Below are 16,644 nucleotides of genomic sequence, written 5' to 3' on the forward strand. Positions count from 1 at the left end.
GCTGTGTAGCTGTCCCAACCATGTTTGAATGAATACAGTTGCAATCTTCAGTTAACTATAATGAAATTTACCATCTGAAGAAGAACTCTGTGGTTTTGAAGGCTTATATGATTCCACATCATTTTTCTTTGTTGGCTTTATAAGCCGTTTTACCTTTGACTTTGTTTTCTATTTCAGAATTACAGTTTGTATAGTATGCGTTAATGCTTGAAAAATGTAAAATTATTGTAAACAAAGTTAAAGAATATCATACAAAAACCAGAAGATTGCAACTTATTGAGTCACTACACATTGTTTTGGAAGATAATTCTGGCATTCTATACCTACATACATATACAATTTATATTTAGATGTTGAGATTTCCAACTATACATTTGGGGGTTTATGTGTTAGTTGCACAGGTTGGCTGACATTGTAGGTTTGTTTTTTTGTTATAATAACACTTGCCGTGTGACCTACCATTCCATGAACTTCTGATTTCCAATGTCTTTTTACAGAAGGATGCAAACCTATAGCTATGCAACAACATTAGTCAAGCATTGAGCACCATGGCCATGGAAAGACAGTGATTTCATTCATTTGCGACCCCTGCCATCTCGTTCCTAAAACAAACCGGCTTATCGGCTTGCTGTTACCCTGCTACAAACCAGCACTGGCTAAATACACCTTTTTACATTTTTTAGTTTGCTAACTATGATACTGTACACATACCATACCTTTTAATGTCTTTGTATATAATATCAGTTTTACTTTTTCTACACTATGTGATGTGTAGAAAAAGCAGAGTGGTATAACTTTGGTCCAACTGGTTGTGCTATGAGGTAATATAATTGCCATGTTTGACAATGACCCCTATAATAGGGCAGAGGTTAATGTATAGAGCCCTATTTATCAGTGCAGGACTATCAGTGCATTCATACTATAATCAGTCACTAGTGCATACTAGGTAGTTCTGACCCCATAGGCACACAGACTAGGCATACAGGATTTAAGGCCTGGGTAACAATGAAAACAAAATATTCCACACTGAGGACTGTTCGGTTTTAAATATTAAACTACTGATTATTTAAAAAGTTATCATCCAGGAATGTTCTATATATATAAGGCTTCTATGTTGAATGAACATCCCTTGTGTAGTCTTTGTTTGCCACCAGAGTGACAATAAAGTTTTTATTTGCCACCGCATTGCCGGCTTAAGGGCAGGAAAGGCGTATGATGATTATGTACGCCCCATGGTGTGCAATAATGTAGGTGTCACAAACACTCATGAACCATCTGTGTGGTGGTGCAATTCAAGCAGGTGACATGGCAGCACCAATGGAAGGTACAGTGACACCGCTCAGTGACTTTCTCGGCCCTGGTCCGGTAGCCTCTGCCGCAGCACAGAAGCTCACAACCGTCAAGACCTAAAGAGGTGCTGTTGCATATCCGTCCTGTAGTTCCAGTAGTGCCTGCCTTTTCACTGTGACTGCAGAAGTTGGGAGACTTTTCAAAGTATACAAGGTCCCTTGATGATGGCATGGCATGGCTGGGGTTCTCAGGTTCCAGGTGTGGGACATCACTACGAGAGTTCCCCCGATTGCTACCATTGTTGCTGTAGGTGACCCTTGAGGCACCATCAAACCGATCTTTCAAAGCATCTCCCACAGCGCGGAAAGGGGGTAACCTCATCCAGCAGGTCCGGAGAGAACAGGACCCTGACATACCATGACATTTACACTCCTGTCGCATCTCTGAAAGAACTGTCTGGAAAACACAAGCAGAATGATAACTTCTACTGAGTTGTACATTGTGTGATACCTAACATAAATTGCATTACACAAATAGTCATAGTAAAGCAGTGCAAAAAATGAGGAAACAGTGGAATTTGTGTCATACTCTTGTAGATGGGGATCTAGCACCCACTGTCTGATAACCTAGTCTATGTTGTAATTTTCAGACCAATCATACCTTGCTCCCCTGTACCTCTCAACATGGTAGTAAAATTGAGTGTTGGCATGTGAGATCGTATCCAGTTCCTCATTTAGTAATAGGGCAATTTAGTCACGGAAAATAGATCTGGGTCATAACAAATCTAGTTTCTCAATTCCATTGGATTTTCTGAGGAACATGGGTCACAGCGGGAACCCCTGTAAACTCTATGGGTAATGCACTGCTTTGAGCCAATGCGTCCAAATATAATCCATAAAAGAGTTTGCATTCAAAGTGAAGAATGTGAAATACAATATATATATAAAATATACTTGTAAGCAGTACAATTGAGTTTCTCACCTTGAAGAACATATACAGATAAACAAACATACTCCAAAATAAAATAATACTATCTACATGACTGTTAAGTACTTAACATAAGGGTCTATTATTTGCTATTTACATAACAAGTCAAATGTGAAGATGTGAGCAATATTACGTGCATCTTTTTAATAGCTCTACTAATTGATACTTATTAATAATTAATGCTACTTGGTTTGATTGCACCTATACAGGCATGTATTTCAATATGCAGTAATTAAAATATTGCTTAAATGTTAATTAAAATATTATGACCCCATGTTTCCAATGTGATTATTGACCCATGCTAAAGATCACTTGTACTCACCATTCTTCCTGCCTGATTATTATGCAAATTAACCAGGTATTTCAGGTCTCTCCCTCTCTCGCTGGAGTCCACAAACTCCCGTCCTATATAACGACCAAATTCAATGTTGTCACTACAGCCTCCCCAGTGCCAATCGGGCCCTCCACGTCCTCTCCGACGGTAATCACAAGAGCAGGTCTCAATAGACCCCTCTGAGCAGGACCGGGCCACTGAATGAGTTACTCCTGCACTGGTGATGGCAAATATGAATGCTGTTTCTCTGCAGCCTGTTAAACAAGGATAATATATATTAGCAGATAGACATGCATACAAGGCATTGACCAAACTAAAGGACGGTTTGTATATTAACATGAGGTTAGATTTCAGAAAAGACCAATTGAACTTGAAAAGTATAAATCACAATTGATTTTTACATACAATTGAATTACACATGGGTTTATGTAAAGTATGTAAATCTAGTGGTGTTACAACCACACAATGCTTCATCAGACAGATTTCCCCTCCTTACTGTCCATCAAATAATGCACCTAGCCAACCAAGCTATGACACCCTTGGAGGTTTGGACTATGATTCCTATCATAATGTAGTGTTTCCTATGCCTGATTATTGTGTTGTTAGACTTAAAGTATCAACATCACCCTACATAGGTTGTTTTAGACTAGTAAAGCTACCACTACTAGTGTAAATCATAGCGCTTCATCAACTCAAAGCATGCAGATGGAGTGATGAAGGTTATCTGTACTGGACCAATGTGTTCAACTGGGCATACTGTCTATCAACAAATAAAAGTGTTTAAAAAAAACAAACTAAAAATCATTAAAAACATAATAGAGTTTTCTTAAGCTAGCATCTACAGCCTGTAAGTTTTACATATATTGTATATTATGTTAGATGCAGAATTCCAGGTACCACCTCTGAACATTGTTCTTACAACATTATCAATTATTGCACCTTGACTACTCCACCTCACTGCCCCCCCCCCACACTGTGGACACCATTAACCACTAACCTCTGTTAATAATTTTTCCAAACACCTGATTTCCAGGTCCTGTGGGACAGTTCCATCGCCTGTTTCTGAATTGCCACTTGCACTCTCGAACGGCACTCAGTAGGCCTCTAGTGATGCTCTGGAGAATTCCGGGGTTCTGACGAATTAGACGCCTTTGCTTCTTGCTTAAGAGCTGCAGACTGTGATCTAGCACCAAAGGGACAGGCCCATTGTCTGATCCGGGAAGGACATTACCAGTAGTTGCTACGTTTACTATCCCCCTGCAAGACACAACAAAAAATGTATCAAACTGGAATTCAAATATAAAAACAATGGTTTGTTCTCGATTTCATAAATGTTTAAAAGTCAGGCGTGTGCAAAGGCCCGATTGGGGCATCGGATGCTCTTTGTGTGTTATAGGAATCAACTATACTAGGATGATGTGAATTGTAGTCCAACAGCATTTGATGGTCACAGAAGACCCGATTGAACACTTAATTGATCAGATTGATCATATTAAGCACATATCTGTCAAAGAATACCAAATATAAACAATAATTCAAAGCCGTGTATGCTGCTGTATAATTGCACAGAACTTTTTGGATGGGATTTTTTTTTATCCAATGGGATAATTCTCTTTTTAACATTCATCCAACATATTTATAAAATTGCACATTGATTTTCCCTTCTTTATGATGTTTCATTGGTGCTATACACTATGGGGTATCTCATGAATGACTTTTGTATGAATATGTCTGACTAGTGTTCTCTTATCTGGCTTTTGATAGATGTGCTTTAATTAATTCAATGAATTGACAAAATGTGTTCTATATGATTCATGTCAGGGTCAATGAGCCTTTTAATGCATAATTAATTTAAAGGAGAATTGTCATTTTTAGCATTACAAAGTTTGTTAGTTAAGTTGGGGTATATTTAAGGTCTAAAGATCCTCGGCTCAAAAGGGCATAGCGAACATTATATAATCAATTTCCCGTCCCGAGTTTTCTTCTTCTTTCCTCTAACTCAGCCATGTAAAGGCTGCATGAACCAATCAACAACAGTCAGCAACTTAATAATAGGCAGAGATAAAATAATGGAAGAAATAATAATGCTGTTTTGTCACTGTATATGGTGGGCTCTAATACTTATATATTGTTTATTTTAATTTATAAACAAACCTATAACTATTTAATAGCATATATATAACTGTAAAATGTATTATTATAGGAGTGACAGTACTGCTTTGAGTTTACCACAGTGATGTGTAAAAAAAATTCATACTTTTTTGCATTTCAAAAAAATCACTTTAGGGAAAAAGTAGAAGTTCTGTGTCTAGCCGAGAAAAAGTCAATGGAAAAAGGTATCATAGGAAGGTTCTGAATTAAATACATAGAAATAGAACTATTTCTTGAATAACCGCATTATTTGTCAGGTACGTACATATAAAACATTTTCTTTCATTTTTTCCAGATAAAAGTTTACAAATCTGTTTCAATTGGAAAAGTGAATTAATGTTTATAGAAGGCATATGGAATGCCCTTGGAATCTCAATGTAATCTTCCTGTCCCAGGGTCAGATGACTTAAAGCCAACAACAATATCTAAACTAACTCACACAGTATATGTAGAAGCAAGACATAAGACCTTATACATATGGACAAATCACAGCTTAGTAACACAACATAGGATATCTATGTGACATTAAAGTACAGGTAGCTATTTTAACAGATCTTGGCCAACACAAGGTAATTGGTGAGGATGGACACTGCTACTCAAAAATACCAAAATAGCCTCCTGTAGGGAGACACTGCATTGCATTTTACAGATGCACCGGCTCTAGGTGCAGGGCAGGTTAAATGTAACAGCAACTAATAGTAAGCTTGTACTAGTACAGGCTAGTTGTATTATTATGGAAGGTGTATTTTAAGATAAATGCAGCATGGTGGTACTTTACAGCAGTAGTAGTGCAGCCATATATGCAACAGGTGCAATGAACTGGGTAAGCAACCCTACAAATCACAGCACAGTGAAGACACATTTTCAGTGTCATATACTGTTGTCAAGAGGACATCAATCATATTATGGTGTCTGGTTAAATAAAAACCGTGTTAAACAACATAATATTGAAAAACACTTTTGTTATGTTGCTTAAATGCCAGACTTTGTAGCTATAAAAGCAATGATTTTGGTATTGCATTAAGCAAACAGAAGAGGTTATTGAGATGGTTAGGTACAGGTAATTGTTAAGGCATTGTAATATGTACTTTTGGATGGAGGGTTGATGCATCCTGGAGGATAATTCAGGAAATGCCTGGACATTACATGCTATGTATGTAGATGTCTATTTGAGGCTGCTGATGCAGGTCCATAATGCACCTTTATCAGTTTAATTTTTTAGCACAGATTAGGTGCAGGAAATATTGGACATTAATGCTGATGCCAGGTGGATGTAGATTGAATGCAGGTGATGAGGGTGCAGGGGAGCAAAGCCATACTTACAAGACATAAGTTAGGTGCAGGTGTTCCTGCCCTCAGTGTAAAAGTTCCATTTCAGAGGTGGTGGTCTAGGACAGCTGGACTTGCTGTATCATTGTGGATGTACGGAAAGTGAGGTTACTGTTATTGTTATTGGGTGGTCAGATTAATTCAAATTTGCTGAGAGCTCAGTTAAAATATATATATAGAAGCATTTAAGGCAGGGCTATCATTATCCCTACAGTTCGCAGTTATTGTGATCGCAAAATACACTATTACTGGTGAAAGGTAAATTACTTACCACCATTTACCGCTGTTATTCACAGCCATCGTATTTGAGAGAGAAGAAAATGCTAAAACCCAGAATGTCTTAAGGCCGGCCAGAAACGCGAGGATCCTCATGTCTGAGTTGGGTACAGAAGGTCCAGCAGGTGTATGGAGTTATTCAGCGCAGGCTGCTCTCAGGTCAGCACTCAGATGTGCTCATTCCCCAGCACTGATCCCGGTTATGGGGTTTAAGCTCTGCTCAAAGTGGTCCAAACTGAGCTTAAAATAGTTTTAGGCAAAGACTTAACCTTGAGTGCTCTTAGGTCTCTGGTGCAAGCTAGGGCAAAGGAATACCAGCAAACCTGCAAGTCGCTTCTAGTTTCAGCTCGAGATGGGATGAAGATCCAGTTGTGAACGTTGTGTCGATCCCAGTAAGCACTAAATAAGCAGACATCGGCTTATCCTAACAATGAGGACCAAGGGACATGTTCTGCTCCTACTGAGTAGGTGACACAGCGGTCAGGAGCTGTCTTTCCATCAGAGGAGGCCAGAGTGAAAGAAGGTGGGGAGAGAGATTAATACCCTTAATGTCCATAGAACCCAGATCAGTCATTGTACAATTCCTCCCCAATCCTTCTCTGCATGACAGCCACTAAATCCAACGCAGAGGGGGCAATCCTCCCACCCCCACATCTTCAGATTTTACTGAAAAAAAATCAAAAGCCGGGGGAGCTTTTTGTTCCTTCAGTAACTCAACAACACAGTCTACTGTATGTTTCTTTTTAGCTTTTGTAAAGACTTGTTAAAATATTCCAGCTAGTAAAATCTCTGGTGATAAGTGTATGAAGTGGGAAATGGGATGGTGGCTGAGCTATCTCCCATATGCATGGTTTATGACAGACACCAGGTTCTGTGCCATCTGCGTGGAGTTTGCAGGTCTTATTTGTCCTGATCCCACACAGTCCTCCACTGCCTCTCCCCTTCCTGGAATATCCTATCACACTGGCATTAGAGGCTTCTATCCAAAGAGGATACTTTGGGAGCTCAGCATCTCTGAGGTTTCTTTAGTGGCTTTTTACTCTTGAGTTTTTTTTTAACTTTCACTTTTTTGGCAGCTGTTCTACATACGTCATTTTGGTTTAATTCTCCACTAACTAAAATACTGTATCTACTTTTCACCCAGGCTGGGAGATTCTTTAACATTATGTCTGATCGCATTGCAACATTTATTTAATAACAGCCTACACCATAAGCCTTGGAATGGTTTGTAGCCATGACTTCTCTAAAGCATGATCAGATTGTGTTCTATCTGTAAACTTTTTTTTATCATCTTCCCTTTAAACACTGCTAAGGTGCCCAATATATAATAAAATGTATTATGTAGGATGCTGTGAACATTAAGTCACCTAGGCTTGTGTTTGTGTATATACCACAACCCCCTTTTCCATTGAAACTCCAGTGTTCTAAAACTTTCCTGCAGTGCAACATATGTATGAAAAGAGGCAGGGAACACCCCACTCATTCAGATGAATGTATGGTGCTGACGAAAAGTTGCATACTTCTTTGATTATATGTTCACTGTGTTAATTATATTTTTTAATTTCCCCTTTCTAGCACCTTTTGTGCTGTTACCCATGGGGGTTTGGACAGCCCGTCCGTCAAGTTGTCGACTTGATAAAGTTGGCAGAGGAATATTGATTTAGGGAGAGAGCTTTTGGCCAAGTAACACACATCTCTCCCACACAAAACCCCAGCTCTCACAGCTGCTCCCATAACCTCATGCATGCAGCCAGAGTGGCAGTGTATATAAAATAGGTTATAGATATCTGGAAACCGTATTTCAATGTTTCTTGGGTTTCGCCCCTGCGACTGTTACTGTTGCTTCTTTTGAAATGATATCCAGGCACTCTTTTGTGTGTCAGCTAGAGGCAAACAACGCAAGATTGTACAATGAATGCAAACCAAGGGAATGTATTTATTAATATTACATTACTCATATGCCATACCTCGATTAGACAGTGGAATATAAGTTATGAGATAAACAAAATATCTTGTTATACTTTAGAAGGCACATTCTAAGGGCGTACTAGAACATATAGGCTGGTGTTGGTCAACAGGAGAACCTTTGAAGCTGTTCTGATCTACAATTTCTATTCTGAGGGCCTGGACAAGACTGTGCCTTCCCTGACATTTGTCAACTCACACCATCTCACCCCAACACAACAACCCTCAAGTAAATCCTCTCAAACTTTCATTCCCACATTAACACACAAATGTCAATGTAATGCTCAGCCTATCCTCTCAAAATCCCTCACATCTACCATGCCTGTGATGCTTATATCTTATGTACCTGTATCTATCTGACATTTCTAGCTTCAGCCAATGCTACACCCAATCCGAGGTGGGACATCTCTGGTTCCCTCCTTTAGTAAACCTAGCGATGATGTTGAGGCTCGTAGTGTTGCTGCTTGATGCACAAGTACAGTAATACAGTGTCGTTTGCCAGTAATTACAAAAAATTATGAAAACTATATCTAGATCAAGTAGATAAAGGGAGAGCTACTAGGGAAAGCTGCATGCATTGGACCTGGACAGGTTACCCTTTTGCCCTGCAGTTAATCTACTTGTTGGCTACTACTGTGTATTGGAACTCCACCCTGCTCACTCCTAGGCATTGCAAAGAAAGCATTAGCTACACAGTGATGGCAGGGTGGCAGGTCCGGGGGAGTGAGAGTCCCCTTGATCCAAAACCATATTACCTTCTTGGATGATCAAGTCCCCGATGTCCCGCTGCCCAATGGACTGGTTACAAGGGAAATCTTTGATCTTGCCAACCGGCCCATTTATTATAGATATGATGTTATATCCTGGCGCTCCATATGTTTTACAGGCTCTGAGCACCTTTTAATGCATTGAGGATTCCAATCGTGGAGGAGGTTGATAGGGACACCAATGCAGCTACAGCTTTATGCACAGGTCTGCGGGGGTTTTAACATAGCTTGTATGAAACATGTGAAGTCTCATCTCCCAAGCCTATGTTAAAACCACTTTGCAAAAAACATTTAAGAACAGATGTAACATAATTCCATTGAGTAAAAACAGCTTTTTACTCAAAAACTTAAAGCCTCTCATGGCATTATAAACAAGGAATATTCATGTAATTTTTTTTTACAACTTTAAAAACAATCTTACTCCATTTTGTAACATTTGTTTCCATTTGAAGATGAGACCTCTGAGGTCCCAGAAGGTTAAGGTTAATGGCCCATTAAAAGATATTCAACTGAAGACTCCATCATCTTGCACTAATACAACTATATATGTTTTCCTTACTAATTTTCAGCACGGAAGGGGTAAAAAGAAGGGAAGATGGGGCATTGTCACCCTGAATTAAAGATTTTGGGTCTCTGCCTGACCTGAGTGTTTTCTTAATTTTTTTAATTTAATTTAGGCAGCATTTACTTACGGATTGGATCCTTTCTGCACTGTTTTATGGGCTTATCCATAGTTCCATTTGGTGGCCATGTCTTGGAAAGAGATGGATACCATGTAGCATGCCTTGAAGGTACCTCTGACCCACTGTACTACAGGACCATTTCTCTAGGTCTGCCCTCTAGGTTGAAAGTTAACAGCCCTGCCATGAAAGCATGTTACTGTTTACTAATTATATTCAGGGTCATCCTTAATTATAATGGGCCCTAGTTTAAGACCTCAAGTCAAGCCATACCTGCTGCAGTGCAGTGGAAGTCTGTACTGCCTGTAATATTCTTCAGTCCGTGCAACACTTGATAAGCTCCTAGATATAATGTCATATCTTGGCGCTCTGTGACAATAGGTAGTATACAGACCACAAAGAAGGAATCACTCATGGAGAGATCTGTTCCAGTGGTAGCACAACCTACACAGCTGTTGAGTGGACTCAAGAATCAGCTGTGGTGGGCCTCTATGGTTAGCCTGGGCTATTGGCAGCATGTTTTACACTATAGTAAAGACGGGCCTGTTCAGATTAGCAGGGATTTGAGGGTGACAAATTGCCCATAAACCTGTTCCAGATCAGAAGAACATTAAGATACGTAGTATTTAAACTGTTTGTATCCCTGATATCTTGATACACAAATCCACATAGAAAAGTCGTCCTTTTTGATCTGATAGTCTCATTCATGTGGATTTTTCATAATTTAATGAAGTTATTAATTTGGAGGAATTAAGGGCATAGAACAATGAAATGTAACATCAGGGATACCATCACATGACTTATTTTCACACGGTTAACCCTTTCAGAACCAATTCCTCCTTCAAATTGCATCTAGTCTGACAGAGAAAGGTTTGCTGATAATCTCCAAGAATTTACATTTTAAAGTCTGTAAAAGAAAACTCCTTTTGGTATTCAGTTAGAAATCTCATAAGATGCCAAAACACTGAGGATTAACCCCAGGGGAGATTCACTGTCAGTGACCTTTCAAGCAGAAAATGAAGTGCATTACACTCTGGGATACTTTGCAGTAGGTTTAGCATTTTATTGGATCACAATAATATATTAAGCTTGGATCATGGTGTACAACTTATAGAAGTCCCCATGTGTGGTATCCTAATACACTAGGGTGTTTTTAGTATGAGAATGTATTAATACGCATTGCTTTAATAATTAGCAGTTTTAGATTGGATAAAAAAAAACCATTAGTTCCCACATTAAATTTATGAAAGACCCCTCCCTATAACCAAAAAGCTGTGATTTGTACAATTATTTAGTGGAAACCATTGTGAGTAACTCAGTAACATTTTTATATATTTTTAAAAAAACAATGTTCACTTTTTCCGCTAAAAACATAAGTAAATTTGCTAAACTGTCAGATTACTAAAAGTTACACTCCAGCCATCATATTAACATTAATGGATAAGATAGCTGAGTGTCACCTTATATTTTAGTTTATTTTGCATAAAAATGCATAGAGGGTTTCATCAGAGTTCTCTATATTCATTTGTTCTGTCCTGTATTAGTTGGGTATATAATATATTCATTCATTTCCGCTTGTTTCATTTTTCCACCTTTTGTTATGAACTCTATGTTAATACTTATACTTATGTGTATTATTTCAGAATACCAGAAGCTAACAAATGTCATGAGAGGAGGCGTACTATATATTAATGACTATTTTAAGGGACATTTTATAAATGAGCCCAGTGTCCTTATCAGCGGAATAACACAAACACAAGGCCTATATCACAAATCATAATTACTAGTATGCAATATAATTTTTTACCCAAAATAATATTTACATTTGGAAGGATAAAGCTATATTCACAAAGGAGTAATGTTTATTTCACACAGCTCTATTCATCAAATGAGATTACCATGGTACTGTACACCCCCATGGTACCAAGCTATGTTATTGTATGTATTGATTAAGAATCTACTTATATATCAAGTATTGTAGAAGAAAATGTAATGTAGGGTCATGTGGCTTAAAAATAAAAATATAGTTGTATGTAACTCTGGATCTGTGTAGCAAATTACACCAGATCATGAGATCTGTCAATACATAACACTGTAGTTATCACTGGGACACTAGCAGATGTATAAAAAGATTGTTGTGTGTGCATGAATGAGCTACATCTATATTTTAGACACCTGACCTGTAAATTATTGATCCTGTCTAATGTTGCATTATGGATGACTTATAAGGGTCTGATGTCAGGGAATTATTTCTCCTCAAACTATTGACTGACCAAGTAGTGTGTAGATCTTCCAACAATCATATTAGTTGGTTTTAACACTTGCAGCTAAATCAAAGCATTACCCAAGATACGGGCACCCCTTCATAGCATCTTTAAGGATATATATATATATATATATATATATATATATATATATATATATATATATATAATTAAACCTGTTTTTTGCTAAATAGAACAACTGGCAATGGTAGAAATGGTCTTGTTATGGGGACAAAGCTATTATTCGGTCCAGAGATGCAGAGGACTGATGATCTAGCTGAAGGGGCAGATAATATTACACCTTTGAAGGCACATAGCTTTCTGTGTGCCCTCTTTTGCTCATAGTTATTCACTGAGTAACTGAGTTCTTTGTCATAATGACAATATAAATGTAAAATTGGATAGCGTACATCAGATAAAAGAGAATGTCCAAGCAGAGCAAAAATTCTCCCTTCCTTTTTAGAACATGCTGCATTTTAATATATATATATAAATAATAACCTGGACAGCTCAGCAGTATTCTGTTCAGACCCACCACTGGTACATCTGTAAACAGTGGCAGGTTGGCAGGGGAATTAGCAGTGGGTGTAGTGGGTAAGGCAGATCAACAGAAATATAGGTTGCTGAGGATGCTAGAAAACCTAAATTTGGTTGTGCTGTTATGACGTCTTTGACACTTACATCCAGTTTCCATGATACACCATATGAACAAAAGCATTGGGGCACACCTCTTATTTGTTGAATTCAGGTGTTTCAATCAGACCCATTGCCACATGTGTATAAAATCAAGCACCAAGCCATGCAGCCTGCATTTACAAACATTTGTGAAATAATGGGTTGTTCTGAAGAGCTCAGTAAATTGTAGCGTGGTACTGCGATAGGATGCCACCTTTACAATAAGTCAGTTCGGGAAAATTCATCCCTGCTAGATATTCCACGGTCAACTGTAAGTGATATTATTGGAAAGTGGAAGCGTTTAGGAACAGCAGCAACTGGAAGATCATGTAAGGTCACCGAGTTCTGAGGCACATGGTGCGTAAAAATGGCCAACACTCTGCTGAACCTGTAGCTGAAGAGTTCCAAACTTACACTGGCAATAATATCAGCTCAAAAACTGTGCGACTGGAACTTCGTGGAATGAGTTTACATGGCCAGGCAGCTGCATGCAAGCCTCACAACACCCCATCGAACATCTTTGGGCTAAACCGAAATGGAGATTGCGAGCCAGGCCTTCTCATCCAACATCAGTGGCTGACATCACAAATGCTCTACTGGATGAATGGGCAAAATTCACACAAAACACTCCAAATTCTTGTGAAAAGCCTTCCCGGGAGAGTGGAAGCTGTTATACCTGCAAAGGAGACCAACTACATATTAATGTCTACGTAGTTAGAATGCAATATCATAAAAGTCCCTGTTGGTGTAATAGCCAGGTGTCCCAATACTGTTGTCCATAAAGTGTATGTAAGACAGCCTTAATCACACAATAAATCTTAAGTGGGTTAAAGAAAAGGCCATAAAACAACCCCTATCAACCCCACTGTGCCTATTGGGGTGTTTGTATGAAACATTCTGTAGAACAGCTAAGCAGCTACCCCACTGCAAGGTGGAAAAACACCATAGTTAGTTGTTGCTCAGTCGACTAAACTTATTTCACAGATCACTGAAATATAAAATTGAGCATGACTGCACTTTTTATTTTTCATATATGCTCCCACAACAAATTATTTGATCTCTGTATATTTCTGTCCCTACACTAGCCCTCCTTAAAGTATCACCTTGTTTAACTAAGCTGGAAATTGATCTGATAAATTGCTAAGGAAAGAAATATAATATATATATATATATATATATATATATATATATATATATATATATATATATATATATATATACACACATTAGGATAATTGATAGATAAAGTCTTAAAAAAAAAGAACCCCTTTTTACCATCCTTGACATCAGTGGCTGGTCTTGAGGTTCTTCCATGAAAGCAGATAATTGTGCAACACTGGCTGTTCATCCTACATGACAAGAGGTAAGAATTTTCCTCTGCGGTCACTGATCATCCTCCAGCAATGGAGTTTGTGTCTCTGCAAATACTTCTGCTGCAGAAGAGGCTCCATAAATAAGCACTGTGCTCCCACTGAGCAGTACAGGCAAACATAACAATGACACAGCAGCAAGTGTGGGGACCCTTACCACTATAGGCCTGGAGGCAATATATTTTTTCCCTCAATGTTAATCCATCTTTAATATACTACTTGTATGACTAACACAAATCTGTTTACTTTGATGACTTTGGACCCTGGCCTGGCATTATTTATCTTTTAAGAATTTTGACTACTTTTTCCCCCTTGGCAAACCCATAGATTCCTTTGTCAATCAAATTTAGGTTGGGGATCTCGGAAGGGTACATTAAGTATATTATACAATAAATAAAGGGTGTGATAGATGGCTACATCACATCCAACACTAAAACATGGAATTACTTTCAAGCACTGTTGTAAGTGATTAAACATCTATAATGGAAAAAATATGATTTATACATTAAATTTTACATATTCAAAATGTTACCACGCTTGGAGATAGCTAATGCTGCAGTGTCTGTGCCTACTTTTTCAGGTAACCTGACCCCTATTGTTAAAACACAATCATGAAATTACATAGATCTTTATTGATGCGCTATAAAGTCAGGCCACTAGGGGTGCTGTCTGGCTAGCAATGTCATTACATGAGATTTCACAAAGAAACATGCTGTAGGCGGATATCTCCTGCACAACATGATCCATCGCTTAGTCCAGTGCAAAGAAAAAAACAAAAACACACACCCCTACAGTGCTGAAATAGTCTGTACTGAATTGCAACTTTTTCCAGCGGAAGTAGAGTGCATAAGAAAATGAGTTACAACTATTTGGAATCATAACTAAAGGAAAATAACCTTTTCAGTACCAGAGACATGCACAATGTATTTTGTGTGATGCTCATCTGAGACTGAAATGTTAAATGAAACACACATCCTTATAGATAAGATAATGTATATAAAAAAACATGAGAGAAAGGGGATCCTTTGCCATATTGTATCTTTGCTTTAGCATACTGGTTGGTGGCCGTAGTTTTGTATAGCACAGATTTAGAACTTTTACCGTGGCTATAGCCCTAGTAAACTCTTGCTCCTAGAACATATGTGGATGTCCCTATATAGAGCAGGTGTAATTCAGGGAGAGTTCTTGAAAGGCACCTCAGTTATGCATTTTATGGGGTCAGCTCAGACCTTCTTGCAGAGAAATCTGTCAAAGATGACCTGTTATAACGCATAGTGAATTTAAGGGATTAAATCCACAAATCTCCTACAAACTCTTCTATCAACTCCTACTTTAGCAAAATAAACCTTACTGAGTTATTTCTCATCTTGTGGTAAGGTACTGCCCCTGTTTGGCAACAGTAGGTTTGAAAGTCCCAGATTGGACAATTTTGTGTATTTACCAAACAATGTAAATGTTTCAATGCCTTGTCCATGAATATAACATGTCACCAATCAAGTGCATAGATAGGTTAGAGGCCAGCAGTGCAAGATCCATGACCTACCCCAGAATTAGGGCCAGTAAGCAACTTAATAGCCAGTATTTGGAAAAAAAAACAACACTAGATTCAGTACGTGCAGAATGGCGAGGCAGACACCAACACCAAAGCACGCAGATCATATGCCTATATATATAACAGTAAGCACAGTGTAAAGTGTCCACAACCATTAAGACAAACAACTTCAACCATCCAGCTTGAATGAAAGATCACCTGTAGAGAAGTTTGAATACATATGTAGATGTAATGGGACTTGTTTATTTTTGGTTTTCTGGTTCCATTGTATAGCCGACAAGAGGCTGTCATTAGTTTATTTTTCTCCCAGCCATTAGTGGGCATCAGTTGGAATTTAACTGTCTCCAGCTTGAATGAAAACATGGGTTTCCACACTTCTGTGTGCCTCAAATAACTTTACAGTTCTTTCTAAAATGTAGGCTTTCTAACAGTTGCAAAAAGTGACTCATAACCTTATACTTCTCTCCAAAGACCCTTCCATATTTTTATTGTGGTTTATGCCAGTGAGGGTTATGTCTTATTCATTGCTCTGAAACTAACACATTACACAGAAGAACAATCCATTCTTCCAAAAACAGAATGCCTATACCCCAAAACTAACATAATATATCACATGTCCACATAGTGAATGATCACATTCTATTAATGATTCGAATTATATGAAAAGGCAGGCCTGCTCCCCTGTGCTGCTGGTGCATACCCCAAAGCCTGCAAATGAATTAAAGGGATCAACAGGCATAGGATGAAGTCATTTGTAAATTGCTAAAAGAGTGCACCTGACAGTAAAGCAAGAGTTAAACCATGTCTCTATAGCAGTGTATGGAATGAGCAGTCTTGCTAGGAAATCTAAAGATTAGTTGAATGGGTGAAAGCCTCTGTCTATGGGATTCTCTTTGTTTTATACATTAGTGACTCTTTTCAGGCTGTTTTATTTCCCTTCTAATCCCCAAATCTAGCAGCTTTAAGTGAAGGATCCCTCACACATTCACGGCTGCTGGAAACGG

At 38.4% G+C, this 16,644-nt stretch overlaps 1 protein-coding gene across 1 annotated transcript; it reads right to left on the minus strand.

Moving 5' to 3' along the window:
* Positions 1-1,254: 1,254 nt before the first annotated feature.
* On the minus strand, positions 1,255-6,463 carry LOC149279025 (protein Wnt-1). Its single transcript, XM_089501484.1, has 4 exons — positions 6,363-6,463; positions 3,609-3,868; positions 2,600-2,865; positions 1,255-1,746 (listed from the first exon to the last, which is right to left on the minus strand). Exons 1-4 carry the CDS (start codon positions 6,461-6,463, stop codon positions 1,255-1,257), a joined length of 1,119 nt encoding a protein of 372 aa, XP_089357610.1.
* Between the last annotated feature and the right edge of the window lie 10,181 nt (positions 6,464-16,644).

This window comes from Sceloporus occidentalis, unplaced genomic scaffold (genome assembly GCF_023333645.1).
Source record: "Sceloporus occidentalis isolate IW3139 unplaced genomic scaffold, rSceOcc1.0.p SCAF_175, whole genome shotgun sequence".
In the NCBI taxonomy this organism is placed as follows: Eukaryota; Metazoa; Chordata; class Lepidosauria; order Squamata; family Phrynosomatidae; genus Sceloporus; species Sceloporus occidentalis.

Excerpts from the sequence above, each read along its gene's own strand:
- LOC149279025 (XM_089501484.1), bottom strand. The coding sequence starts at position 6,463 with ATGAGGATCCTCGCGTTTCTGGCCGGCCTTAAGACATTCTGGGTTTTA. Across the intron at positions 2,866-3,608 it reads TGGAAAAATTATTAACAGAG|GCTGCAGAGAAACAGCATTC; the intron begins GTTAGTGGTTAA and ends CTTGTTTAACAG. Across the intron at positions 1,747-2,599 it reads ATAATCAGGCAGGAAGAATG|ACAGTTCTTTCAGAGATGCG; the intron begins GTGAGTACAAGT and ends TGTGTTTTCCAG.